Genomic DNA, 20,234 nt, shown 5'->3' on the forward strand with positions numbered 1-20,234 from the left:
TTGCCACAGAAACTGGGCATTTGAGAAAAATTTGCCTTGCCATCATACACTTTAAAAACAATGCGGGTTCCTTCAAGACAAGCTAATTTCCAAAGGACCAACAGTTCCCTAAAACAGAGTCATCCTTTATGCTGTTCTTGGCTCCATGCATATAGAGGCAGTCACCAGTAGAGGGACGACCCTCTATCAGCTTAATATGCCATTAAAGGTAGAGTATATGCAAAGGGCTTGTCTAAACCAGACTACCCCTCTAATAAAACATCATAATAAAAGTAAATAAATGCTTAAGACCTCATACCATACCTTTTCTGTCTTTAGTGCTGTATGATTGTATACTAAATTGAGGTTCTTTAGTACAGCTTGATCCCCCTGCTGTTTTTCGTCTTAACTTTGGAACAATTCTGTTAAATTGAAGCATATTTATCAAGATTTTATATGAAGCCTATACATACCAAGCAATTACAGCAATATAGTGGCATTTTTTCTAAATACATCAATGTACATTAAAAAAGGGAAAAATCAGCTTAACAGAAATACATATAAAACTAATACAGAAGAAAACAGCAGCAGTTCCCTATAGCAACTAACATTTTTATTTAACCTGTCAGAGCTGGAATCTAAATGGTTGCGATAGACAACTATTCCAAGCTTTCCTTTATACCAGTTGTTATACTTCTCTTCCAATATGTGAACCTAACCTAAGGAATAAATGTGAAAACATTGTGTGATGTTATAGGTAAAAACTATGAAGACTGGTGGGGGTTAAGCAATAAATTAACAAGTTTGACACATAACCTGGGATTCTGCATTTACTTCACTACTGAAAACTGTGTAAAATTTCTCTAGGATTGTTCTCACACAAAACACACACCTGCAGGCATGGATATTAGTTTGAGGTCATGAAGGGTTCGGAGACAGGTTATATATCCTGGGAAGAATAGTCTTTCCTGAGTATAAGTTTTACATCTGAATAGTTCCACACCTGTAAGCTACGTATGACACCACCTTACATCCTGCCTCCTCTGTCTGATGGATAATCACTGATTTATTCTATTACATATCTTGTACGAAGATCTTAATTTGAAAATAATGCGAACATGTCAAAGACATCTGCAGATGTGCATCTTAAACCACCTAGAAGCTTTCCTAAAGTAAGCTCTAGATATTTAACAACTTATTGCCGATTACTAAAAGACTATCCACATGTAAAACTGGTCACTACAAAGAGTCTATAGTTTAAATTAACTCCTAGACTAAATAGAAAATTACATCAAATAAGAAATAAGAAAAAAAGTTATCTAAAAATATACACTGATTATATGAAATGCTCTAACTACCTATAATTACAAAACTATGGCTATAGTCATAAGATTCATTGCATTACCCATTCAAAAATGTATATAATTGTGTATCTTATTAAACAAGGCAATAGAATGGACACGGCTAGTATGGCTTAAAGGGATTTTTCAGTGAAGAAAAACTATTTTGAAACCAGTTCACACTGCTGTGCACAAATAATAAGAAAAAAAAGCCATACTAACCTCACTTATCCCACCCCCCTGACGCTCCTGTCACGACGCTGCCCGGTCCCCCGCCGGTCTCTACTTTCTGCTGCAGCGATGACATCCAGACACAGGGACACGTGGCCGCTATAGCTAATTACTGTCAGGATGTAATCGCTGCAGCAAGAAGTAGAGATTGTTGTAGGACTGGGCAGGTTCAGTACAGGAGCAGCAGGGGTACAGTAAGGAGAGTATGGCTTTTTTTATTTATTTTTTATTTGCACACACCATTGGTTCAGTTAGTCATTCAAAATCATGGTTGCTCTATTTCTATTGTGAAGTTAGTCTGCACAGATGTCAGAGGGGTTTTCCAGAAAAAAACACAAAACAACAATACTCCCTTCTTCAATACCCACCCATCCAGCGCAGTTGCTACAGTGGTGCCCGTCTGTCTTTGTCAACAAGCTGCCAGAACGCCTCAGCAGTCACATGCTGTGCAGTGATGGCAGTAGTCGAAAAACCAGTTTAACTCCTTCCTGACATTTGTCGTAAGTATACGTCATGGAAAGCCAATTTTTCCCCGCAAATTGTCGTATACTAAACTTAAATGGATGACACCGGCTCAGAAGCGGAGTCGGCGCCGTCATCCCTGGACGACAACCTGCTGTAATGGCAATTAAAACCTTAAATATATGCAGTCAAAAGCGATTGCTGCATTTAATGTGTTTGCAGCTCATCGGCACCCCAGCAATGAAATTGCAGGGGTGCTGGTGGCTGCAATGGCAACTGCCTGCTACGCTGCTTCTGTAACTGCCATTCACGACTATGGGAGTTACGGAAACAGCGTGACTATGGGAGTTACGGAAACAGCGTAGCTCAGCGAGTTACGTTGTCTCCGTAACTCATCCATATATAGCTCTAATGATCGCTGGTTCAAGTCCCCTAGGGGAACTAATAAAATTTATAAAAAACAAAAAGTTTTCAGGAGTGTAAAAAAAGATTACAAGTTAGAAAAAAAGCACAAGCACAATGTATAAAACAAAAAAAATAAATTAATTAATTAAAAAATTGGTATCGCTGCGTCCATAAAAGTCCAAACTATTACAATATCGCATTATTAGAATGGTGTAAAAAAAACAACATTTAAAACCCCAGAATCGTTTTTTTTTTTTGTCACCATAGCGCTAATAATAATGAAATAAAAAGTGATAAAAAAATCGTATGTACCAAAAAATGGTGCTAATAAAAACTACCGCTCGTCCCGCAAAATATAAGCCCTCACACCGCTCAAACGATTAAAAAATATAAAAGTTATTGCTCCCAGAATGTTGTGAAACCGAACAAATTATTTTTTTTAACCAATCGTTTTTTCTTGAAAACTTTTCGTGAAAGCAGTAAAATATAACATTTTCCCCTATTTTCTGTTGGCTAAAACCTGGCTGCGTATTATAGTCAGGTGTGTCTTATAGTCTGAAAAAAACGGTAGGCCTCAACTTCGCATGGTACTCTTTCATTCCTGAGCCTGGTCGAATGTCCAGGCAAAACATTAGGGCCACATGTAGGGTGTTTCTAAAACCGGGAAACACAGCATAATAATTAGAGAGATGTCTTGTTATGGTGGCCCAAGCTGGGCACCACATATTGGCATATCTATGGAAAAAAATCCAATTTTCACTCTGCAACATCGAGTGCACACTAATTTATGCAAAATACCTGCTGGGTAATACTTGAGGGGTATAGTTTCCAAAATGGGGTCACTGAGCCCTACTGTGTTACCCAAACAGCAGTTTATTACCACATATGGAGTATATTCGTACACCAGAGAAGTTGCTTTACAATTGTTGGGGTTCTTTTTTCCTTTATTTGTTGATAAAATGAAAAATTTTGAGCTAAAGCTACGTCTTAATGAAGAAAAGCAATTGTTTTTATTTTCACTGCCCAACTCTAATAAAATCTATGAAACCCCTCAAGGGGTGTAGTTTGCTAAATGGAGTAATTTTTTGGGCGTTCTCTCTGTTTTGGTCCTTCAGGGGCTTTGCAAATGCGACTTGGCCTCCGCTAAGCATTCCTGCTAAATTTAAACTCTAAAAGCCAAATGGCGCTCTTTCCCTTTTAAGCCCTGGTGTGTGTCCAAACAGCGTTTATGACCACATGTGGGGTATTGTTTTACTCGGGACAAATTGCTTTTTTTCCTTTAGTCCTTGTGGAAATGAGAAAAAAAATAGCTAAACCTACATTTTCTTTGAAAGAATGTAGATTTTCATGGCCTACTTCCAATAATTTCTGCAATAAACCTGTGGTGTCAAAATGCTCACTATACCCCTAGAAAATTTCCTTGAGGGTTGTAGTTTTCCAAATGGGGTCACTTTTGGGGGATTTCCACTGTTTTGGCACCGCAAGAGCCCTTCAAACCGGACATGGTGCCTAAAATATATTCGAATAAAAAGGAGGCCCAAAATCCACTAGGTACTCCCTTGCTTCTGAGGCCTGTGCTTCAGTCCATAATCACACTAGGTCCACACATGAGATATTTCTAAAAACTGCAGAATTTGAGCAATAAATATTGAATTGCGTTTCTCTGGTAAAACTTTCCGTGTTACAAAACAATGGATTAAAAATGTATTTCTGCAACAAAAAAAAAAAAAATTACATTTGTACATTTCACCCCTACATTGCTTTAATTCCTGTGAAATGTTTAAGGGGTTAAGAAACTTTCTAAATGCTGTTTTTAATACTTTGAGGGGTGAAGCTTAAATGGGGTGACTTATTGGGGGTTTCTATTATATAAGGCCCTAAAAGCCACTTCACAACTGAACTGGTCCCTGAAAAAATAGCCTTTTGAAATTTTCTTGAAAATGTGAGAAATTGCTGGTAAAGTTCTAAGCCTTGAATGTCTTAGAAAAATAAAAGGATGTTCAAAATATAAAGTAGACATATGGGGGATGTTAATTAGCAACAATTTTGTGTGGTATCACTGCCTGCCTTACATGCAGATACATTTAAATTGAGAAAAATGAAAATGTTTCCAACACTGTTGCTCAGTGGTCCAAAGTCCTGTTTACAGATGAAAGTAAATTTTGCATTTCATTTGGAAATCAAGGTCCCAGAGTCTGGAGGAAGAGTGGAGAGGCGTCAATCCAAGTTGCTTGCGGTCCAGTGTGAAGTTTCCACAGTCAGTGATGGTTTGGGGAGCCATGTCATTTGCTGGTTTTGTTCCACTGTGTTATATCAAGTCCAGAGTCAGCGCAGCCGTCTGGCAGGAAATTTTAGAGCACTTCATGCTTCCCTCTGCTGACAAGCTTTATGGAGATGCTGATTTCATTTTCTAGCGGGACTTGGCACCTGCCCACACTGCCAAAAGTACCAATACCTGGTTTAATAACCACAGTATACTGCACTTGATGGGCCAGCAAACTCGCCTGACCTAAACCCCATAGAGAATCTATGGGGCATTGTCAAGAGGAAGATGAGAGACACCAGACCCAACAATGCAGACGAGCTGAAGGCCGCTATCAAAGCAACCTGGGCTTCCATAACACCTCAGCAGTGCCACAGGCTGATCGCCTCCATGCCATGCCGCATTGCTGCAGTAATTCATGCAAAAGGAGCCCCGACCAAGTATTGAGGGCATATACTGGACATACTTTTCAGTAGGCCAACATTTCGGTTTAATATCATTTTTGAAATTGGGCTTATATAATATTCTAATTTTCTGAGACACTACATTTTGGGTTTTCATTAACGGTTACCATAATCCACAACATTAAAAGAAAAAAATACTGGAAATAGATCACTCTGTGTGTAATGAATCTATCTAATATGGGTTTCACTTTTTGAATTGACTTACTGAAATAAATTAACTTTTTGACGATATTCTTAGTCATTGAGATGGACTAGTATATATATATATATATATATATATATATATATATATATATATACACACACACACACACACACACACACACACACATTAGGATCATGTACTTAGTCAACAATTCTTGGTAAATAGTAACATTTTCAGAGCAGGCTGCTGTAGGTGAATATTGCGGCATGCCCTCGTTAGGTTTGCAGGCCCTTCCGGAGCAATTCATCAGCGAGTACCGAGACGTGCTGTAGGTTAAACACAAAAAGGCTTTCTGACAGTCAGATTCATTTCCAGACAACAACAAAGGTCAGACAAAGTTCAAGATATGTGTCAGGTCAGAAGCTGTCCCCCAAAGCAGAAAAATGGTGATGTTATAGGTATTACTTACGGCAGATCAAGCAGCACATCGCCTTGGTTTTGATTTTCACCATTTAGCTTCAGTAAAGCCCTTTGAGACTCCAGGCAAGGCCGCTGCCCTATTTTCCTTTTTATTCCGAGTTTCTGGACTTTTTCATTGCCACTTGCTACCGCCTTCCATAATGCTGGGATGTATGTAGAGATCTGATGGCAGAAATATTACATCAAGACAAATAGACTAGAACAAAAGCAAAATATATGGCTAGCACAAAGCATTCAATTAATACACAGAACTTAAGACACATCAAAGGAAGTTCAATGTATAAGTGGCCGGTGACTCCTATTAATCATTTATATGTGTTCCTACAATTACAGAAAACCTCAAACATCACTTTTAACAGACATCAGGGAGTACCGTGAATTTCACACAGAAAAAAAAGAAAGATCTATAATGGTCTCTTGATAAAATGGAACATGAGCCTAGACATCCCTAGGGGTATTAAAGGAACTAATTCATGCCACATAACAGGGGCCCTAAAGCATTTGCCTGTCACCTTTTATTTTGGGAAAAAGACCAGTGACCCATATGAAGATTTTTTTTATATATATATTTTTTAATGATCAGTACAGCCGTTATAGACAGTCAGTGCTAGTCTGTATCTAGGTCTTAACGTATTGCCTCAATAATTGACAAAAGATCAATGTAGAGGGACATTCTTTTCAGTGCAGGAAAAGAGAAGAAGGGTTTGAGACACTATGATATATTTTTACATAAGTTGATAAAATGATGATGTGATATTCATGTGTTATAAATGTTTCCACTGCTCTGGGGACGAAATACAGCATTTAAAAACTCATCAGTTTCTCTCAGCATTAAAGGTTAACTATGTGACGTGAACTGTGAAAAGTGCCAGGACAGCTTGAGTGATAATAAGTGCCTGCATGCCATGGTCTGTTATGGTAAATGGATCTCGGCATTTCGAGGTGATTAGGGGGTTGGAGACAGTTTGGCCGGCCACAGAGGACCCGATCCCTCTACTTGACTCAAATTTTTAGGCAGCAGGATTAATGTCCAGACAAGACCTCTAGGCAGAGCATTGGTGTCACAGAGGCCTTCTGCAATCTGCTTTCAACAGGATTTAAAAAAAAAATAAGAATTCCTTACAATGATCCGATCCTTTTCAGATGGGCAATTATTGTGTATTATAGTTGTTCTTGAGCCACATTCACTGTGATACTGAATCAGCGGCTCAGTTAACCCGTTAGTGACCACCCCATAGTGTTTTTACGGCGGCCACTAACGGGCTTTATCCCGATGCAATAGCCTTTTTACGGCGCTGCAGCGGAATAAGTAAACAGGGCAGGGAGCCGTTAAATCTCTCTGCTCTCACCTGCCAGAGGTAGCTGAGGGCTGATAGGCATCCCAGCTCAAACGGGTGAGATTGATATTAGTATCGATCTCACCCGTTTAACCCGTCAATAGCGAGCGCCGCATCTGAGTGGTTTTGGAGAGAGGGAAGGAGCTCCCCCTAATCCCGCTGATACCCGGCGAGTAGATCGCCGAGTGTCTGTGTCTCCGAAGGCAGCCGGGGGCCTAATAAAGGCCCCCAAGTCTGCCTGTAGTAAATGCCTGCTAGCAGATGCCAGTCTGTTTTACACAGACAGGCATAATACACTGCAATACAGAAGTATTGCAGTGTATTATAAATGCGATTGGATAATCGCATAGTGAAGTCCCCTAATGGGACTAGTAAAAAAGTAAAAAAATAGTTTGATAAAAAGTGAAAACAAAAAAGTGAAAAAGAAAGTGTGAAAAAAAAAAAGAAAAACCCACTTTTCCCCTTTACAAACGGCTTTATTATTAACAATCAAAATAAAGTAAAAAAGTTACACATATTTGGTATCGCCGAGTCCGTAACAACCCCAACTATAAACTTATTACATAATTTAACCCGCACGGTGAAAGTCGTAAAAAATTTAATAAATAACCATGAAAAAATTGCTGTTTTCTTTGAATCCAGCCTTAAAAAAAATGTGATAAAGTGATCAAAAAGTTGCATCTACTCCAAAATGGTACCGATAAAAACGACAAGTCGTCCCGCAAAAAAACAATCCCTCCTACAACTGCATCGGCAAAAAAATTAAAAAAAAGAGAGTTATGGCTCTTCAAATATGGAGAAAACAAATAATTTTGAAAAAAAAACAACAGTGTTTTTACTGTGTAAAAGTAGTAAAACATACAAAGACTATACAAATTTGGTATCGTTGCAATCGCAACAACCCACTGAATAAAGCGATTGTGTTATTTATACCACGAGGTAAACGGCGTAAATTTAGGACGCAAAAGAGTGTGGCAAAATTGCAGGTCGACGCAAAAATAAAAAAGTTATAGCTCTTTGAATGAGACGATGGAAAAACATAAAAAAATGGCTTGGACATTAAGGTCTAAAATAGGCTGGTCATTAAGGGGTTAAAGCTTCAAAATCAATGTCCGTGTGGTCATTGCTATATAGTCTAGTGATTTTCTAAGTGAAAAGAAGTTAACCCAATCAGGACCCAGCCTGTTTTGGCCTTCAGGACACAGCCGATTTTTTCAAATCTGACGTGTTACTTTATGTGGTAATAACTCCGGAATGCTTTTACCTATCCAAGCGATTCGGAGAATGTTTTCTCGTGACATGTTGTACTTTAGGTTAGTGAAAAAATTTGGTCGATAAATTCGGTATTTATTTCTGAAAAACACCAAAATTTTGCGGAAATTTTCAAAAATTACCATTTTTCTAAATTTAAACGTATCTGCTTGTAAAACAGATAGTAATACAACACAAAATAGTTACTAGTTAACATCCCCCATGTCTACTTTATGTTTGCATCATTTTTTGAACATCCTTTTATTTTTCTAGGACGTTACAAGGCTTAGAACTTTAGCTGCAATTTCTCATATTTTAAAGAAAATGTCAAAAGGCCATTTTTTCAGGACCAGTTCAGTTCTGAAGTGGCTTTGAGGGTCCTATATATTAGAAAATCCCCATAAATCACCCCATTTTGAAAACTACACCCCTCAAGGTATTCGAATCAGCATTCACAAAGTGGTTTAACCCTTTAAGCGTTTCACAAGAATTAAAGCAAAGTACAGGTGAAATGAACAAATTATTTTTTTTTTTTAACTAAAATCATTTCTAATACATTTTTTTTGTACCACAGAAGGTTTTACCAGAGAAATGCAGCTCAATATTTTATTGCCCAGATTCTGCAGTTTTTAGAAATATCCCACATGTGGCCCTAGTGTGCTAATCGACTCAAACACAGGCCTCATAAGCAAAGGAACACCTAGTGGATTTTGGGCCTCCTTTTTTTAGAATATATTTTAGGCACCTTGTCAGGTTTGAAGAGGTCTTGTGGTACCAAAACAGTGGAAACACCCCAAAAGTTACCCCATTTTGGAAACTACACCTCTCAATGAATTTATCTAGGGGTATAGTGAGCATTTCGACCACATAGGTTTTTCGCTAAATATATTGGAATTAGTCTTTAAAAATGAAAATCTACTTTTTTTCTGAAAAAACATAGAAATTTTTAATATTTACAAGAAATAACAAAGAAAATGCACCCCAACATTTGTAAAGCAATGTCTCCAGATTATGCAAATACCCCATATGTGGTAATAAACTGCTGATTGGACCCATGGCAGCGCTCAGAAGGGAAGGAGCACCATTTGGATTTTGGAGCACAGATTTTGCTGGATTGGTTTTCGGTGCCATGTCGCGTTTGCAACACCCTGGAGGGACCAAAACAGTGAAAACCCCCCAAAAGTTACCCCATTTTGGAAACTACACCTCTCAAGGAATGTATCTAGGGGTTTAGTTAGCATTTTGACCACACTGGTTTTTTGCAGAATTTAGCGGAATTAGGCCGTGAAAATGAAAATCTACTTCTTTTCTGAAAAAACATAGAGATTTTTAATTTTTACAAGGAATAAAAGAAAAAAAGAACCACAACATTTGTAAAGCATTTTCGCCTGATTAAGGCAATACCCCATATGTGGTAATAAACTGCTGATTGAACCCATGGCAGCGCTCAGAAGGGAAGGAGCGCCATTTGGATTTTGGAGCACGGATTTTGCTGGATTGGTTTTCGGTGCCATGTCGCGTTTGCAACACCCTGGAGGGACCAAAACAGTGGAAACTCCACAAAAGTTACCACATTTTTGAAACTACACCCCTCAAGGACTTAATCTAGGGGCATAGTGGCCATTTTTACCCCACAGGTGTTTTGCTGAATTTATTGGAGCTAGGCCTGGAAAAATGAAAATCAAAATGATTTCCAATAAAATGTAGTTTTAGCTCACATTTGTTCATTTTCACAATAGATAAAGGAGAAAAAAAGTAAACATTTGTAAAGCAAAGTCTCCTGAGCAAAGCAATACCTCATATGTGGTAATAAACTGCTGATTGGACACACGACAGGGCTTAGAGCGCCGTTTTACTTTTGAAGCACAGATTTAAATTAAATGGCTTTTGGGCAACATGTTGCATCTGCAAAGTCTTTGAGGTGCCTGGACTTACAACTTTTCCTCTTTTACTTGAACATATGACAGGACTCAGGAATGAAAGAGCAACATGCGCATTTTTAGGTGTAATTTTGTGATTTGCACAGTACTGGCCCACAATTGCATAGGCTCCGAGGTAAAATACAAAAAAAACTAATTTGGAATGTACACTCCTCAAAGTAATTATCAAGGGGTGTAGTGATCATGCTGACCCACCGTTTTTTGAGGTATGAATACAAAACTGGACATAGAATTCAGAATTCCTTTTTTTTAAATTAGCCCTCAGGTGCCAGAACATAGAAGCATTCACCAGAAACGAATTCGAGTTCTACATCCCCAAAGTATTCATCTAGGGGTATAATGAGAATTTTTTGTTTTGTTTGGTATTTTGGTGGAAAGCCAATTTATCTGTGGGCATTTTGATAATAGAAATAATAGTTTAGAATTTTGAAAAATATATAATTTTTAATGGACAAAATAGTTAAAGGGGTATACTAGTAAATAATTATAATTTAGTAATCAAGGGAGGTATAATAAATCTGAAAGCATTGTTTCATACATAGGCCGGGTTAGAAGGGCATGTGTCACACTGATACGTTGTATCTTTCCTGATTCCTCTCTTAGAACAGACACGACATCGCTTTTGGGGTATACTTTTTTTTGCAGTAGGAGGCACTTCACTGGGGAAGTGCTGCCCTGGTACGATCCTGGTGGCCTCACTAGTAGCCCTACTTGCTCCCGCTTCCTCCTGATCTCCAAAAATAAGGCATTTTATGACTTTTTCTTGGTAACCAAGAAAAGTTTCCTGATTGCCGGCACGCTTAAAAAGTACAAAAGAATTGTACATGGCCATTTGAACCAGATGGACAGCTAGTTTTTTGTACCATGATCTGGTTTTTCTCATGGCACAATATGGCTGCATCATTTGATCGGCGAGGTCAACTCCACCCATATACTTGTTATAATCCTGTATGCAGACAGGCTTGGAGGTTGTGGTGCTCGCCCCACGAATTTGGACAGGGCTGGTGTCATCGCCATGAATTGAGGTCAGCATCAGGACGTCTTTTTTGTCCCTAAATTTCATGAGCAGGATCTGATCGCTGCACAATGCTCTGCATTCCCCGGCTCTCAATTTAGCAGCTATAAATGGCTTTGGGAGGCCTCTCTGATTGTGGCGAATTGTGCCACAGGCTACCGTGTTTTTGTCTTGGAGGCATTTAAAAAAAGTGACATACTGGTGTAGTAGTTATCAAGGTACAAGTTGTATCCTTGATTTAGAAGTGGATGTATGAGGTCCCACACAATTCGTCCATTTATTCCCAGAGAAGGGGGGCAGTCTGGGGGATTTGCGAATCTTTCCCCTCATATTTTCTAAATCGGTGGGAGTATCCGGAGTCACTTTCGCAGAGTTTATAAATTTTTATTCCGTATCTCGCCCTTTTATTAGGTAAATATTGGCAAAAGTATAGCCTCCCTTTGAAGTGGACTAGGGACTCGTCAATGCTTACATTTTTTTCTGGGATATATGCCTCCTGGAATTTCATATTTAGAAAATTTATCAGTGGCCTTATTTTATTTAGCCGGTCAAAGTTAGGGTCATTTTGGGGGTGACACAGGGAGTTATCACTATAGTGCAAGAATTTTAAGATGGTCTCAAAACGTTTTCTTGGCATTACAGCCCGGTACATTGGGGTATGATAGAGGACGTCTGTAGTCCAATATGACCTAATTGTGGGTTTCTTTATTAGGCCCATATTTAGCAGAAGCCCCCAGGATGTAATAATTTCTAATGAATCTATAGGTTCCCATCTCTGGGTCCTTGCAAAATGGGAGTTGGGACGAGTGGCAAGAAACTGCGTTGCATATAAGTTGGTTTGCGCAACCATTAGATCAACCAACTCAGAAGAAAAAAAAATTCTAAAAAAATCTATTTCCCTGTTACCCATGATGTCCACTTTTATTCCTGAATGTGCAACAAAATCTGGAATATGGGGTGTATACATAGAGGGGGGCAGCCAGATGGTGTGGATTGCGATAGGCTGACTCTCAACGCCACCTCTTCTGCGCCTTTGAGGAGGTTCCTGAATATCCTCATTATCAGTGGAGGAAGATGATAAAAAAAATTGGAAATCCTCGTCACTGTCTGTGTCCGAACAGACAATAGCATACGCCTCCTCGGCGGTATATAGGCGGCCAGACATATCAACTGTTTTTTGGGGGTATTTTCTATAGAATCCCTAACTATCAAAACGAACTAACCCTAAAACTATAAAAAAAAAAATATTAATTTTTTTTTACTCAAAAATAAAAAAGGAAGGATCACAGTGGGGCTGTGAGAGGGATCACTGGGGGATTCAAAGGGTAATGGATGGGACACAGTATAGGATAACTGTTTTTTTCACAGGCTCTTCAAGTAACACAGCTCTAATCTCCTCAGATTTCTGTCACACAATGACGAGATCAGAGCTGGTTACTGTATCCGGCCAGTTTATTTTTACTAAATAATACTGTAATTGGTCTTTCAGAACTGAAAGACCAATCCCTTTGCTAGCAAGGGACCGATCTGATTGGTCCCCTGGCCGATGACAGAGATGGTCAGCTGTCTATGACAACTGCCATCCCTGTCTTATTGCTATTCTGTCACTAGCAGTGACAGTTTACTGATCTTTATTTACTAAAGTGCTGTGATTGGTCTGTCAAAAATGACAGAACAATCACAGCGTTTGCCGGCAAGGGACCGCTCTGATCAGTGCCCTGGCTGATGACCGAGATGGTCAGCTGTCTATGACAGCTGCCATTACTGTCTCATTTAGTAATCTGTCACTAACAGTGACAGATTACTAGCATATAGTTTCGAAAGTGCTGTGATTGGGCTGTCATAATTGACAGACCAATCACAGCGATCGCCGGCATGGGACCGTTCTTATTGGTCCCACGGCCGATGACAGAGATGGTCAGCTGTCAATGACAGTCGCCATCTCTGTTCTAGCGCCAATATGTCACTGGTTGTGACAGTTTATGTCTGCTCCGCAATAGTACGTCAGAGTGCGGGAATGCACTCCTGGTTACGACGTACTGTTGCGGAGCAGCGCGTGAAGAGGTTAAGTCATAGTGCGCAAAGGGGTTAATGCACAGCGGATGGTGTGAATATTGCAATTTTCCACTGATATGCCATTTTAGTGCATAATATGTCGTGCCCAGTTTGTGCCCCTGAAGACAAATACCTCATAAAGCGTTAAGCGGGTTCTCCCGGGTATGGCGATGCCATATATGTGGGCACAAACTGCTGTTTGGGCACGCTGCAGGGCGGGACGCCATTTTGCTTTTGGAGCGCAGATTTTGCTTGGTAGTTTTTCTGTTTTGGGTTTCGCTGGTATTTCAGTTCATAATGTGGGGGCATATGTAATCTGTGCGGAGAACATCAGGGCATAATAAGAGGGTATAAAAATGCGGTAAATAAATAATAATTCATAGATGTGTGGCCGGTTTCGCACTGATAAATGGTGTCTGATGTTACCCGCTTTTAGAAAACACTGCACATTTTGCATCGCCATATTCCTGGGAGCCAGAACGTCTTTATTTTTTCACCACCGGAGATGCGTGAGGGCTTATTTGTTGCGGGACAATCTGTACTTTTCATTGGTACCATTTTGGGGTACATGTGATTTTTTTGATCACTTTTTATTACATTTTTTTGCAAGCCGGGTGACCAAAAACAAGCAATTCTGACAATGTTTTTTAGTTTATTTTTTGCGGCGTTCATCGTGCACTATAAATGACCATTATATTTTATTCTGCGGGTCAGTACGATTACGGCGATACCATATGTATATAGGGTTTTTTTATGTTTTGCAGCGTTTGCACAATAAAATCACTTTTTTATAAAATAATTTATTTTCTGTGTCACCATATTCTGAGAGCCGTAACTTTTTTATTTTTCAGTCAATAAAGCTGTGTAAGAGCTTGTTTTTTGCGGGACGGGTTGTAGTTTTTAATCGGTATTATTTTCGGGTACATGCGACTTTTTGATCAATTTTTATTCTCTATTTTGGGAGGGGTGGTGACCAAAAATAGCGATTCTGGTGTCGGTTTTTATTGATTTTTTTGGGGTGTTCATCGTGCGGGAAAAATAATATTACAGTTTTATAGTTGGGGTCGTTACGAACGCGGTGATACCAGATATGTGTACTTTTTTTAACGTGTTCATTTTTTTCCTATAATGAAAGACTTATTATAGGAAAAAAATGCAGTGTTTGTTTATATCACTTACAACTTTTATTTTTACACTTTTTTAAAACATTTTTATTACTTTTTTCACTTGTCCCACTAGGGGACATTTAGACTTGCAGCTTTGATCGCTGCTAGAGTACATTACACTACACACGTAATGTAATGTACTCTAACTGTCATTGTGACGTGACAGTCACACTGACAGGAAGCCTCGGAGGACCGGCAGGAGGCTGCTCCTCCGAGGCTTCCGTACATGGCAACCCGGAGGTCATTGTCTGACCTCCGATTGCCGTGACAAGCATCGGTAGCCCCCACAATCATTTCGTGGGGGCTGCCGATGAGCTTCAAACCACTTAAATGCGGCGACGGGAATCCGTCGCCGCATTTATGGGGTTAATTGCCTAAATCAGCTGCGATGGTCCTCTGACCGGCAAGGCTGGAGTGTCAGCTGTCGGGGACAGCTGACCTCCCGGTTCCCGGACACTGTCCGTTAGGACAGTGTGCGCCGGGAACTACTCCGCAATAGTACGTCTGGATGCGGGAACTAACCCCTCTGCAGGACGTACTATTGCGGAGCAGCGCGTGAAGAGGTTAAGGACGCAGCCTAGTTTGGGCATTAGGCTCAGAGCCCATTTTTCAAATCTGACATATTTCACTTTATGTGGTAATAACTTCGGAATGCTTAAACCTATCCAAGCGATTCTGAGATTGTTTTCTCGTGAGACATTGGGCTTTATGTTAGTGGTAAAATTTGGTCGATATATTCAGTGTTTACTTGTGAAAAATTGCACAATTTAGAGAATTTTTTTTACAAATAGCATTTTTCTGAATTTAAATGCATCTGCTTGTAAAACAGATGGTTATAGCACCCAAAAAATAGTTACTAGTTCACATTTCCCATTAATCTACTTTAGTTTTGCATCGTTTTTTGAACATTTTAATTTTTCTAGGACGTTACAAGGCTTAGAACATAAACAACAATTTCTCATATTTTTAAGAACATTTCAAAAGCCTTCTTTTTAAACGTACCTGTTCAGTTTTGAAGTGGCTTTGAGGGGCCTATGTTTTAGAAACCCCCATAAACACCCCATTTTAAAAACTAGACCCTCAAAGTATTCAAAACAGCATTTAGAACGTGTTATTTTTAACCCTTTAGGCATTTGACATGAATTAAAGCAAAGTGGAGGTGAAATGTACAAATTTTATTGTTCTTGCTGAATTTCAATTCTATTCTATTTTCTTCTGTAACACAGAAGGTTTTACCAGAGAAATACTACTAAATATGTATTGTCCAGATTCTTCAGTTTTTAGAAATGTCCCACATGTGGCTCTGGTGTGCTCCTGGACTAAAACACAGGCCCCAGAAGCAAAGAAGCGCCTAGTGCATTTTGGGGCCTCTTTTTTTATTAGAATATATTTTAGGCAGCATGCCAGGTTTGAAGAGGTGTCGAGGTGCCAAAACAGTAGGAATCCCCCAAAAGTGACCCCATTTTGGAAGCTTTTCGCCTCAAGGAATTCATTTATGGTTGTTGTTACCATTTTGACCCCACAATTTTTTTTACAGCGCGTATTTGAATTGGGCTGTGAAATTAAAAAAAATTCATTTTTTCCAAGATGATATCATTTTTGATCAAAATTTCTTATTTTCACAGGGAACAAAATGCCCCATTTTGTTGCCAAATTTGTCATGAGTGCGGCAATACCCCATTTGTGGTGATAAACTGCCGTTTGGGCCCATGGAAGGGATCAGAAGGAAAGGAGTGCTATGTGTTCTTCGGAGTCCAGATTCCATGTCGCATTTGCAGAGCCCCAGAGGAAATGGAAACCCACCAGAAGTGACTCCATTTTAGAAACTACACCCCTCAAGGAATTCATTTATGGGTGTTGTGACCATTTAGACCCCACAGTTTTTTCACAGAATTTATTTGAATTGGGCTGTGAATTTAAAAAAAAAAAAAAATTTCCAAGAAGATGTCGTTTTGGCTCAAAATTTCTTATTTTCACAAGAAATAAAATACCCCATTTTGTCCTAAGTGCGTAAATACCCAATTTGTGGTGATAAATTGCCGTTTGGGCCCATGGGAGGGATCAGAAGGAATGGAGCACTACGTGTTCTTTGGAGTCCAAATTTTGCTGGATTGGTTTTCGGGTGCCATGTCGCATTTTCAGAGCCCCAGAGGTATCAAAGCAATGGAAACCCACCAGAAGTGACCCCATTTTGGCAACTACACCCCTCAAGGAATTCATTTATGGGTGTTTGGACCCCACAGTTTTTTCCACAGAATTTATTTGAATTGGGCTGTGAATTACTTGTGAAAATTTCTTATTTTCACAAGTAATTAAAATACCCCATTTTGTTGCCCAAGTTGTCTTGAGTACCCCATTTGTGGTAATAAACTGCAGTTTGGGCCCATGGGAGGGCTCAGAAGGAAAGGACCACCACTGGTGCTAAGTCATGTATGCAGAAGCCCCTGAGGTATCAGTACAGTTGAAACCCCTAGGAATTGACCCCATTTTAAAAACTACACCCCTTAAGGCATTCATCTAGAGGTGTAGTGAGCATTTTGACTCCACGGGTATTGTGTAAAAGATAATGTGCAGCAGATGGTGCAGAGTGATATTTGCAATTTTCTATACATATATGCCATTTCAGTGTCCGATATATTGTGCCCAGCATGCGCCACCAGAGACATACATCCCATAAACTGTAAGGTGGGTTTTCCCGGGTATGGCAATACCCTACATGTGGCTGTTACCAGCTGCCAGGGCACACAGCAGGGCCCAGAGGGGAAATATGAGGGGGATAAGATGTGCGGAGCGCATCACAGTAAGTAAAACTGGGGTAGATTAAAAATCAAGGGATGTATGATAAATTTTAAAACACTTTCATACAGAGCCCTGTTTTTTTGGGACGGGACACGTGTCACATTGATATATTGAGTCCTACCTTATCCCCCTCTTATAGCAGATTTTGCACCTCTTTTGACTTTTTCCATTCTTGCCAGTTTGGGGAACTTCTCCTGGAAAGTGTTGCCCTGGTACGATGCGTGTGGCCTCTCTTCCAGAAGTACTGGGTGCCCCCTCTTCTTGGCCCCTAAAGATTAGGTTCTTGATAACCACCTCTTCAAATTCCAGGAAACTTCCCTTCTGGCCTGTACATCGACGTAGCACGTACACATTGTACAATGCTATCTGTATGATGTTACCGGCCAGCTTCTTATACCACACGGCGCTGTAGGGCTTCAGGACTTGATCTAACAAGTCCACTCCTCCCATGTACCTATTGTAGTCCAGGATGCAGTCTGGTTTGGGGGGGGGGGGGGTCTCTGTACTGGTACATCGTACAGGTAAATGGGTACTGGTGTGGCCATGTATTGTTGTCAATACAAGGAAATCTCTCTTGTCCTTGTACTTGACACACAATATGTTGCTGCTAGAATGTGCCCAGCTCTCACCATCTTTTCAGATGAACTAATTAGGTTATTTTTGAAAAGTTTTAGCATTGAACCGGGTAGTCCAGTGGAAAACATTTATAACATAGGCACCATAACACGCTCTCACTCCGCTGTTTTCGTAACTCTTTATGGATTGGCATCGCGCATGTTTGACCCTGGGTGGAACTGGAGACCCCTGTTTTAGAGGCCGGTGGGGGTCCGCGGGTCAGACCCCTAAAAATCAAACATTTATCATCTCTCAAATGTATATATATATAAAAATTTAAACAGAGATTCACCCTTTTAATCTTTTTCATCCTTACCAACTATAGTGTGTAACTAATACTTACCAGTTTTTGTAAAGATAGTAGCTCAGTAGACATCTGAATGCTGCTTTCTTTGTAAAGGTTCTTAAAAATCACCTCAGCAACCAACATCTGAAGCCACGGAGATTTAATAGAGGAAACAAACTGTTCTTTTTCTTCTACTGTAAACTCTAACAAAAACAAGTCATATGTTAAAACATAATATATTCCAGAGAGTGAGTTGTTTGGTTAACTCGGCAAAACTCACAAAAGAATGCAATAGTATTTCTATAGAAAAAATTGCACTGACTTCACTCTGTGTAGGGTGCATAACTGAATAATTCGGAGAAAATAGGGCCACGGCCCCCTTGTTCTCACTACTGTGGGGGTCTTATCGGTTGGACTCCACTAATTTTAATGCCATGCCTAATTCACATGTCATAAACAATATTGGTGGGAAAAATTCCAGTGCCAGAACTTAAAGGGGTTATTCGGGGAGTAAAAAACGAAACAAAAAAACCCTACCAACTTTCTCAACCACGTGTATATCTTTATTCAACTAGTTTCCATTAAAAAAATATTTCAACGTTACCTACTGATCCCCCTTGTAATGCTGAAGCCATCTCAACACTTCTGGTTATTAGTCAGGACTTGTGGTTTCTGTGCGCTTATTACACTACAAGTCCCATCGTACACTGCTTTCCTCCTCTTGCCGTGTCTCCCTGCCCCCTGCTCCGGGATTGGACGCTGTTGAAAAGGACTAGCTTACTACTGCCGGAACGTCATAGCGCCAGCCCCTTCGTGGTTACATGACACGCTGACGACAATGGAGGGAGAGATCAAGTAACCCAATGACACACTGTCCCTGCTACAGCTAGCGGTCATGTGACTTCCTGATGCTCCGACACCAATGAAAGGGGATCACGTGGTAATGTGTCGGAGTGTCATCATTATGACACGAACTACAGAACTTCCGGCGTCAGTGGTGGCTTATGAAAATTTGTGAAACTGAGCCAGACTGGCTACACAAGTATATAGGGTCAATTTCTAGTTTTAATCAAATAGGCAATGATATTTATGCGCCCGGATAACCCCTTTAAGGGCTTGTCCACACACAACGGAATTGCTATTTTAGCTGAAAGTCGAAGGCTTTCCACTGCGGCAAAAACGTACCATTTCCTGTGGTTTTTACGGCAGAAAATGGTGCGTAAATTGCTGCATTTTTCCCACTGTTAGTAGATGGAGACATCTCTGAAAAACGCATCAATTCTTCACACTTTCCGTAGCAGGAATGGACATGCTGCGGCCCGAAAAATACGCACCGGAGGTCAATTTCGGCTCTGAAATTTTACGCAGCATGTGGATGAGATTTATTCAGTGTGTGGACGAGCCCTAAGAGTTCTCTATGAATAACATATAAACGCTTATTGAAGCAAGCACAGTTATAATGTACTTTGCATAACAATTTTTTACCTGAGCACAAACCTCAGGTACCTCTACTACAGATACTACATTTTCAAACTGTGTGTAGAAAGGAGTGCTGTAGGTATTTCTTATTGGGGACTGAATTGTAACAAAGAATTTGAATGATACAAATTGTGAACAGATGCTCATGTCAACAAACTTTATTTTTACCTTCTATGAAAAATGACTAGGGACAGACCAGAAACAAGGGTTGTCCTAGTAGCCGTGTAAGTGTCTGATGCTGCTGAAGCAATACCACCAGACAATGCAAAAAGCAGCAATTTCAAATACATTCTGCACATAGTCGGCCTAATGTATCAGCGGCTATATTTACTATACTTATAGTAAATATAGCAGTAATGCAATTAAATAGAAAAATATTAAATATTTGGATATATCTTAGTGCTTGCAGGGTGCTGCTGCATCATTGGGTTTGTTTGTCTAATTTATCAATTGTCTAAGGGGGAGTTCACAGTGAGTTTTTGGACGCGGAAAATGCGCCAAAAAATGTCCGAAAACGCCTCC

At 39.8% G+C, this 20,234-nt stretch overlaps 1 protein-coding gene across 3 annotated transcripts in view; it reads right to left on the reverse strand.

The window, feature by feature from the left end:
- The window catches only part of SLF1 (SMC5/6 complex localization factor 1), a 168,912-nt gene that overhangs the window by 24,938 nt on the left and 123,740 nt on the right, over positions 1–20,234 (reverse strand). For 2 of the 3 annotated variants that reach the window (XM_075837184.1, XM_075837177.1), the window contains exons 13-16: positions 18,291–18,436; positions 5,759–5,931; positions 5,490–5,615; positions 304–401 (exon numbers count right to left, since the gene is read on the reverse strand). In XM_075837184.1, coding sequence (XP_075693299.1) covers positions 304–401; positions 5,490–5,615; positions 5,759–5,931; positions 18,291–18,436 — 543 coding nt within the window. The remainder of the gene's footprint in view (positions 1–303; positions 402–5,489; positions 5,616–5,758; positions 5,932–18,290; positions 18,437–20,234) is intronic. The other variant, XM_075837192.1, reaches the window with a different exon arrangement.

This window comes from Rhinoderma darwinii, chromosome 1 (genome assembly GCF_050947455.1).
Source record: "Rhinoderma darwinii isolate aRhiDar2 chromosome 1, aRhiDar2.hap1, whole genome shotgun sequence".
NCBI lineage: Eukaryota > Metazoa > Chordata > Amphibia > Anura > Rhinodermatidae > Rhinoderma > Rhinoderma darwinii.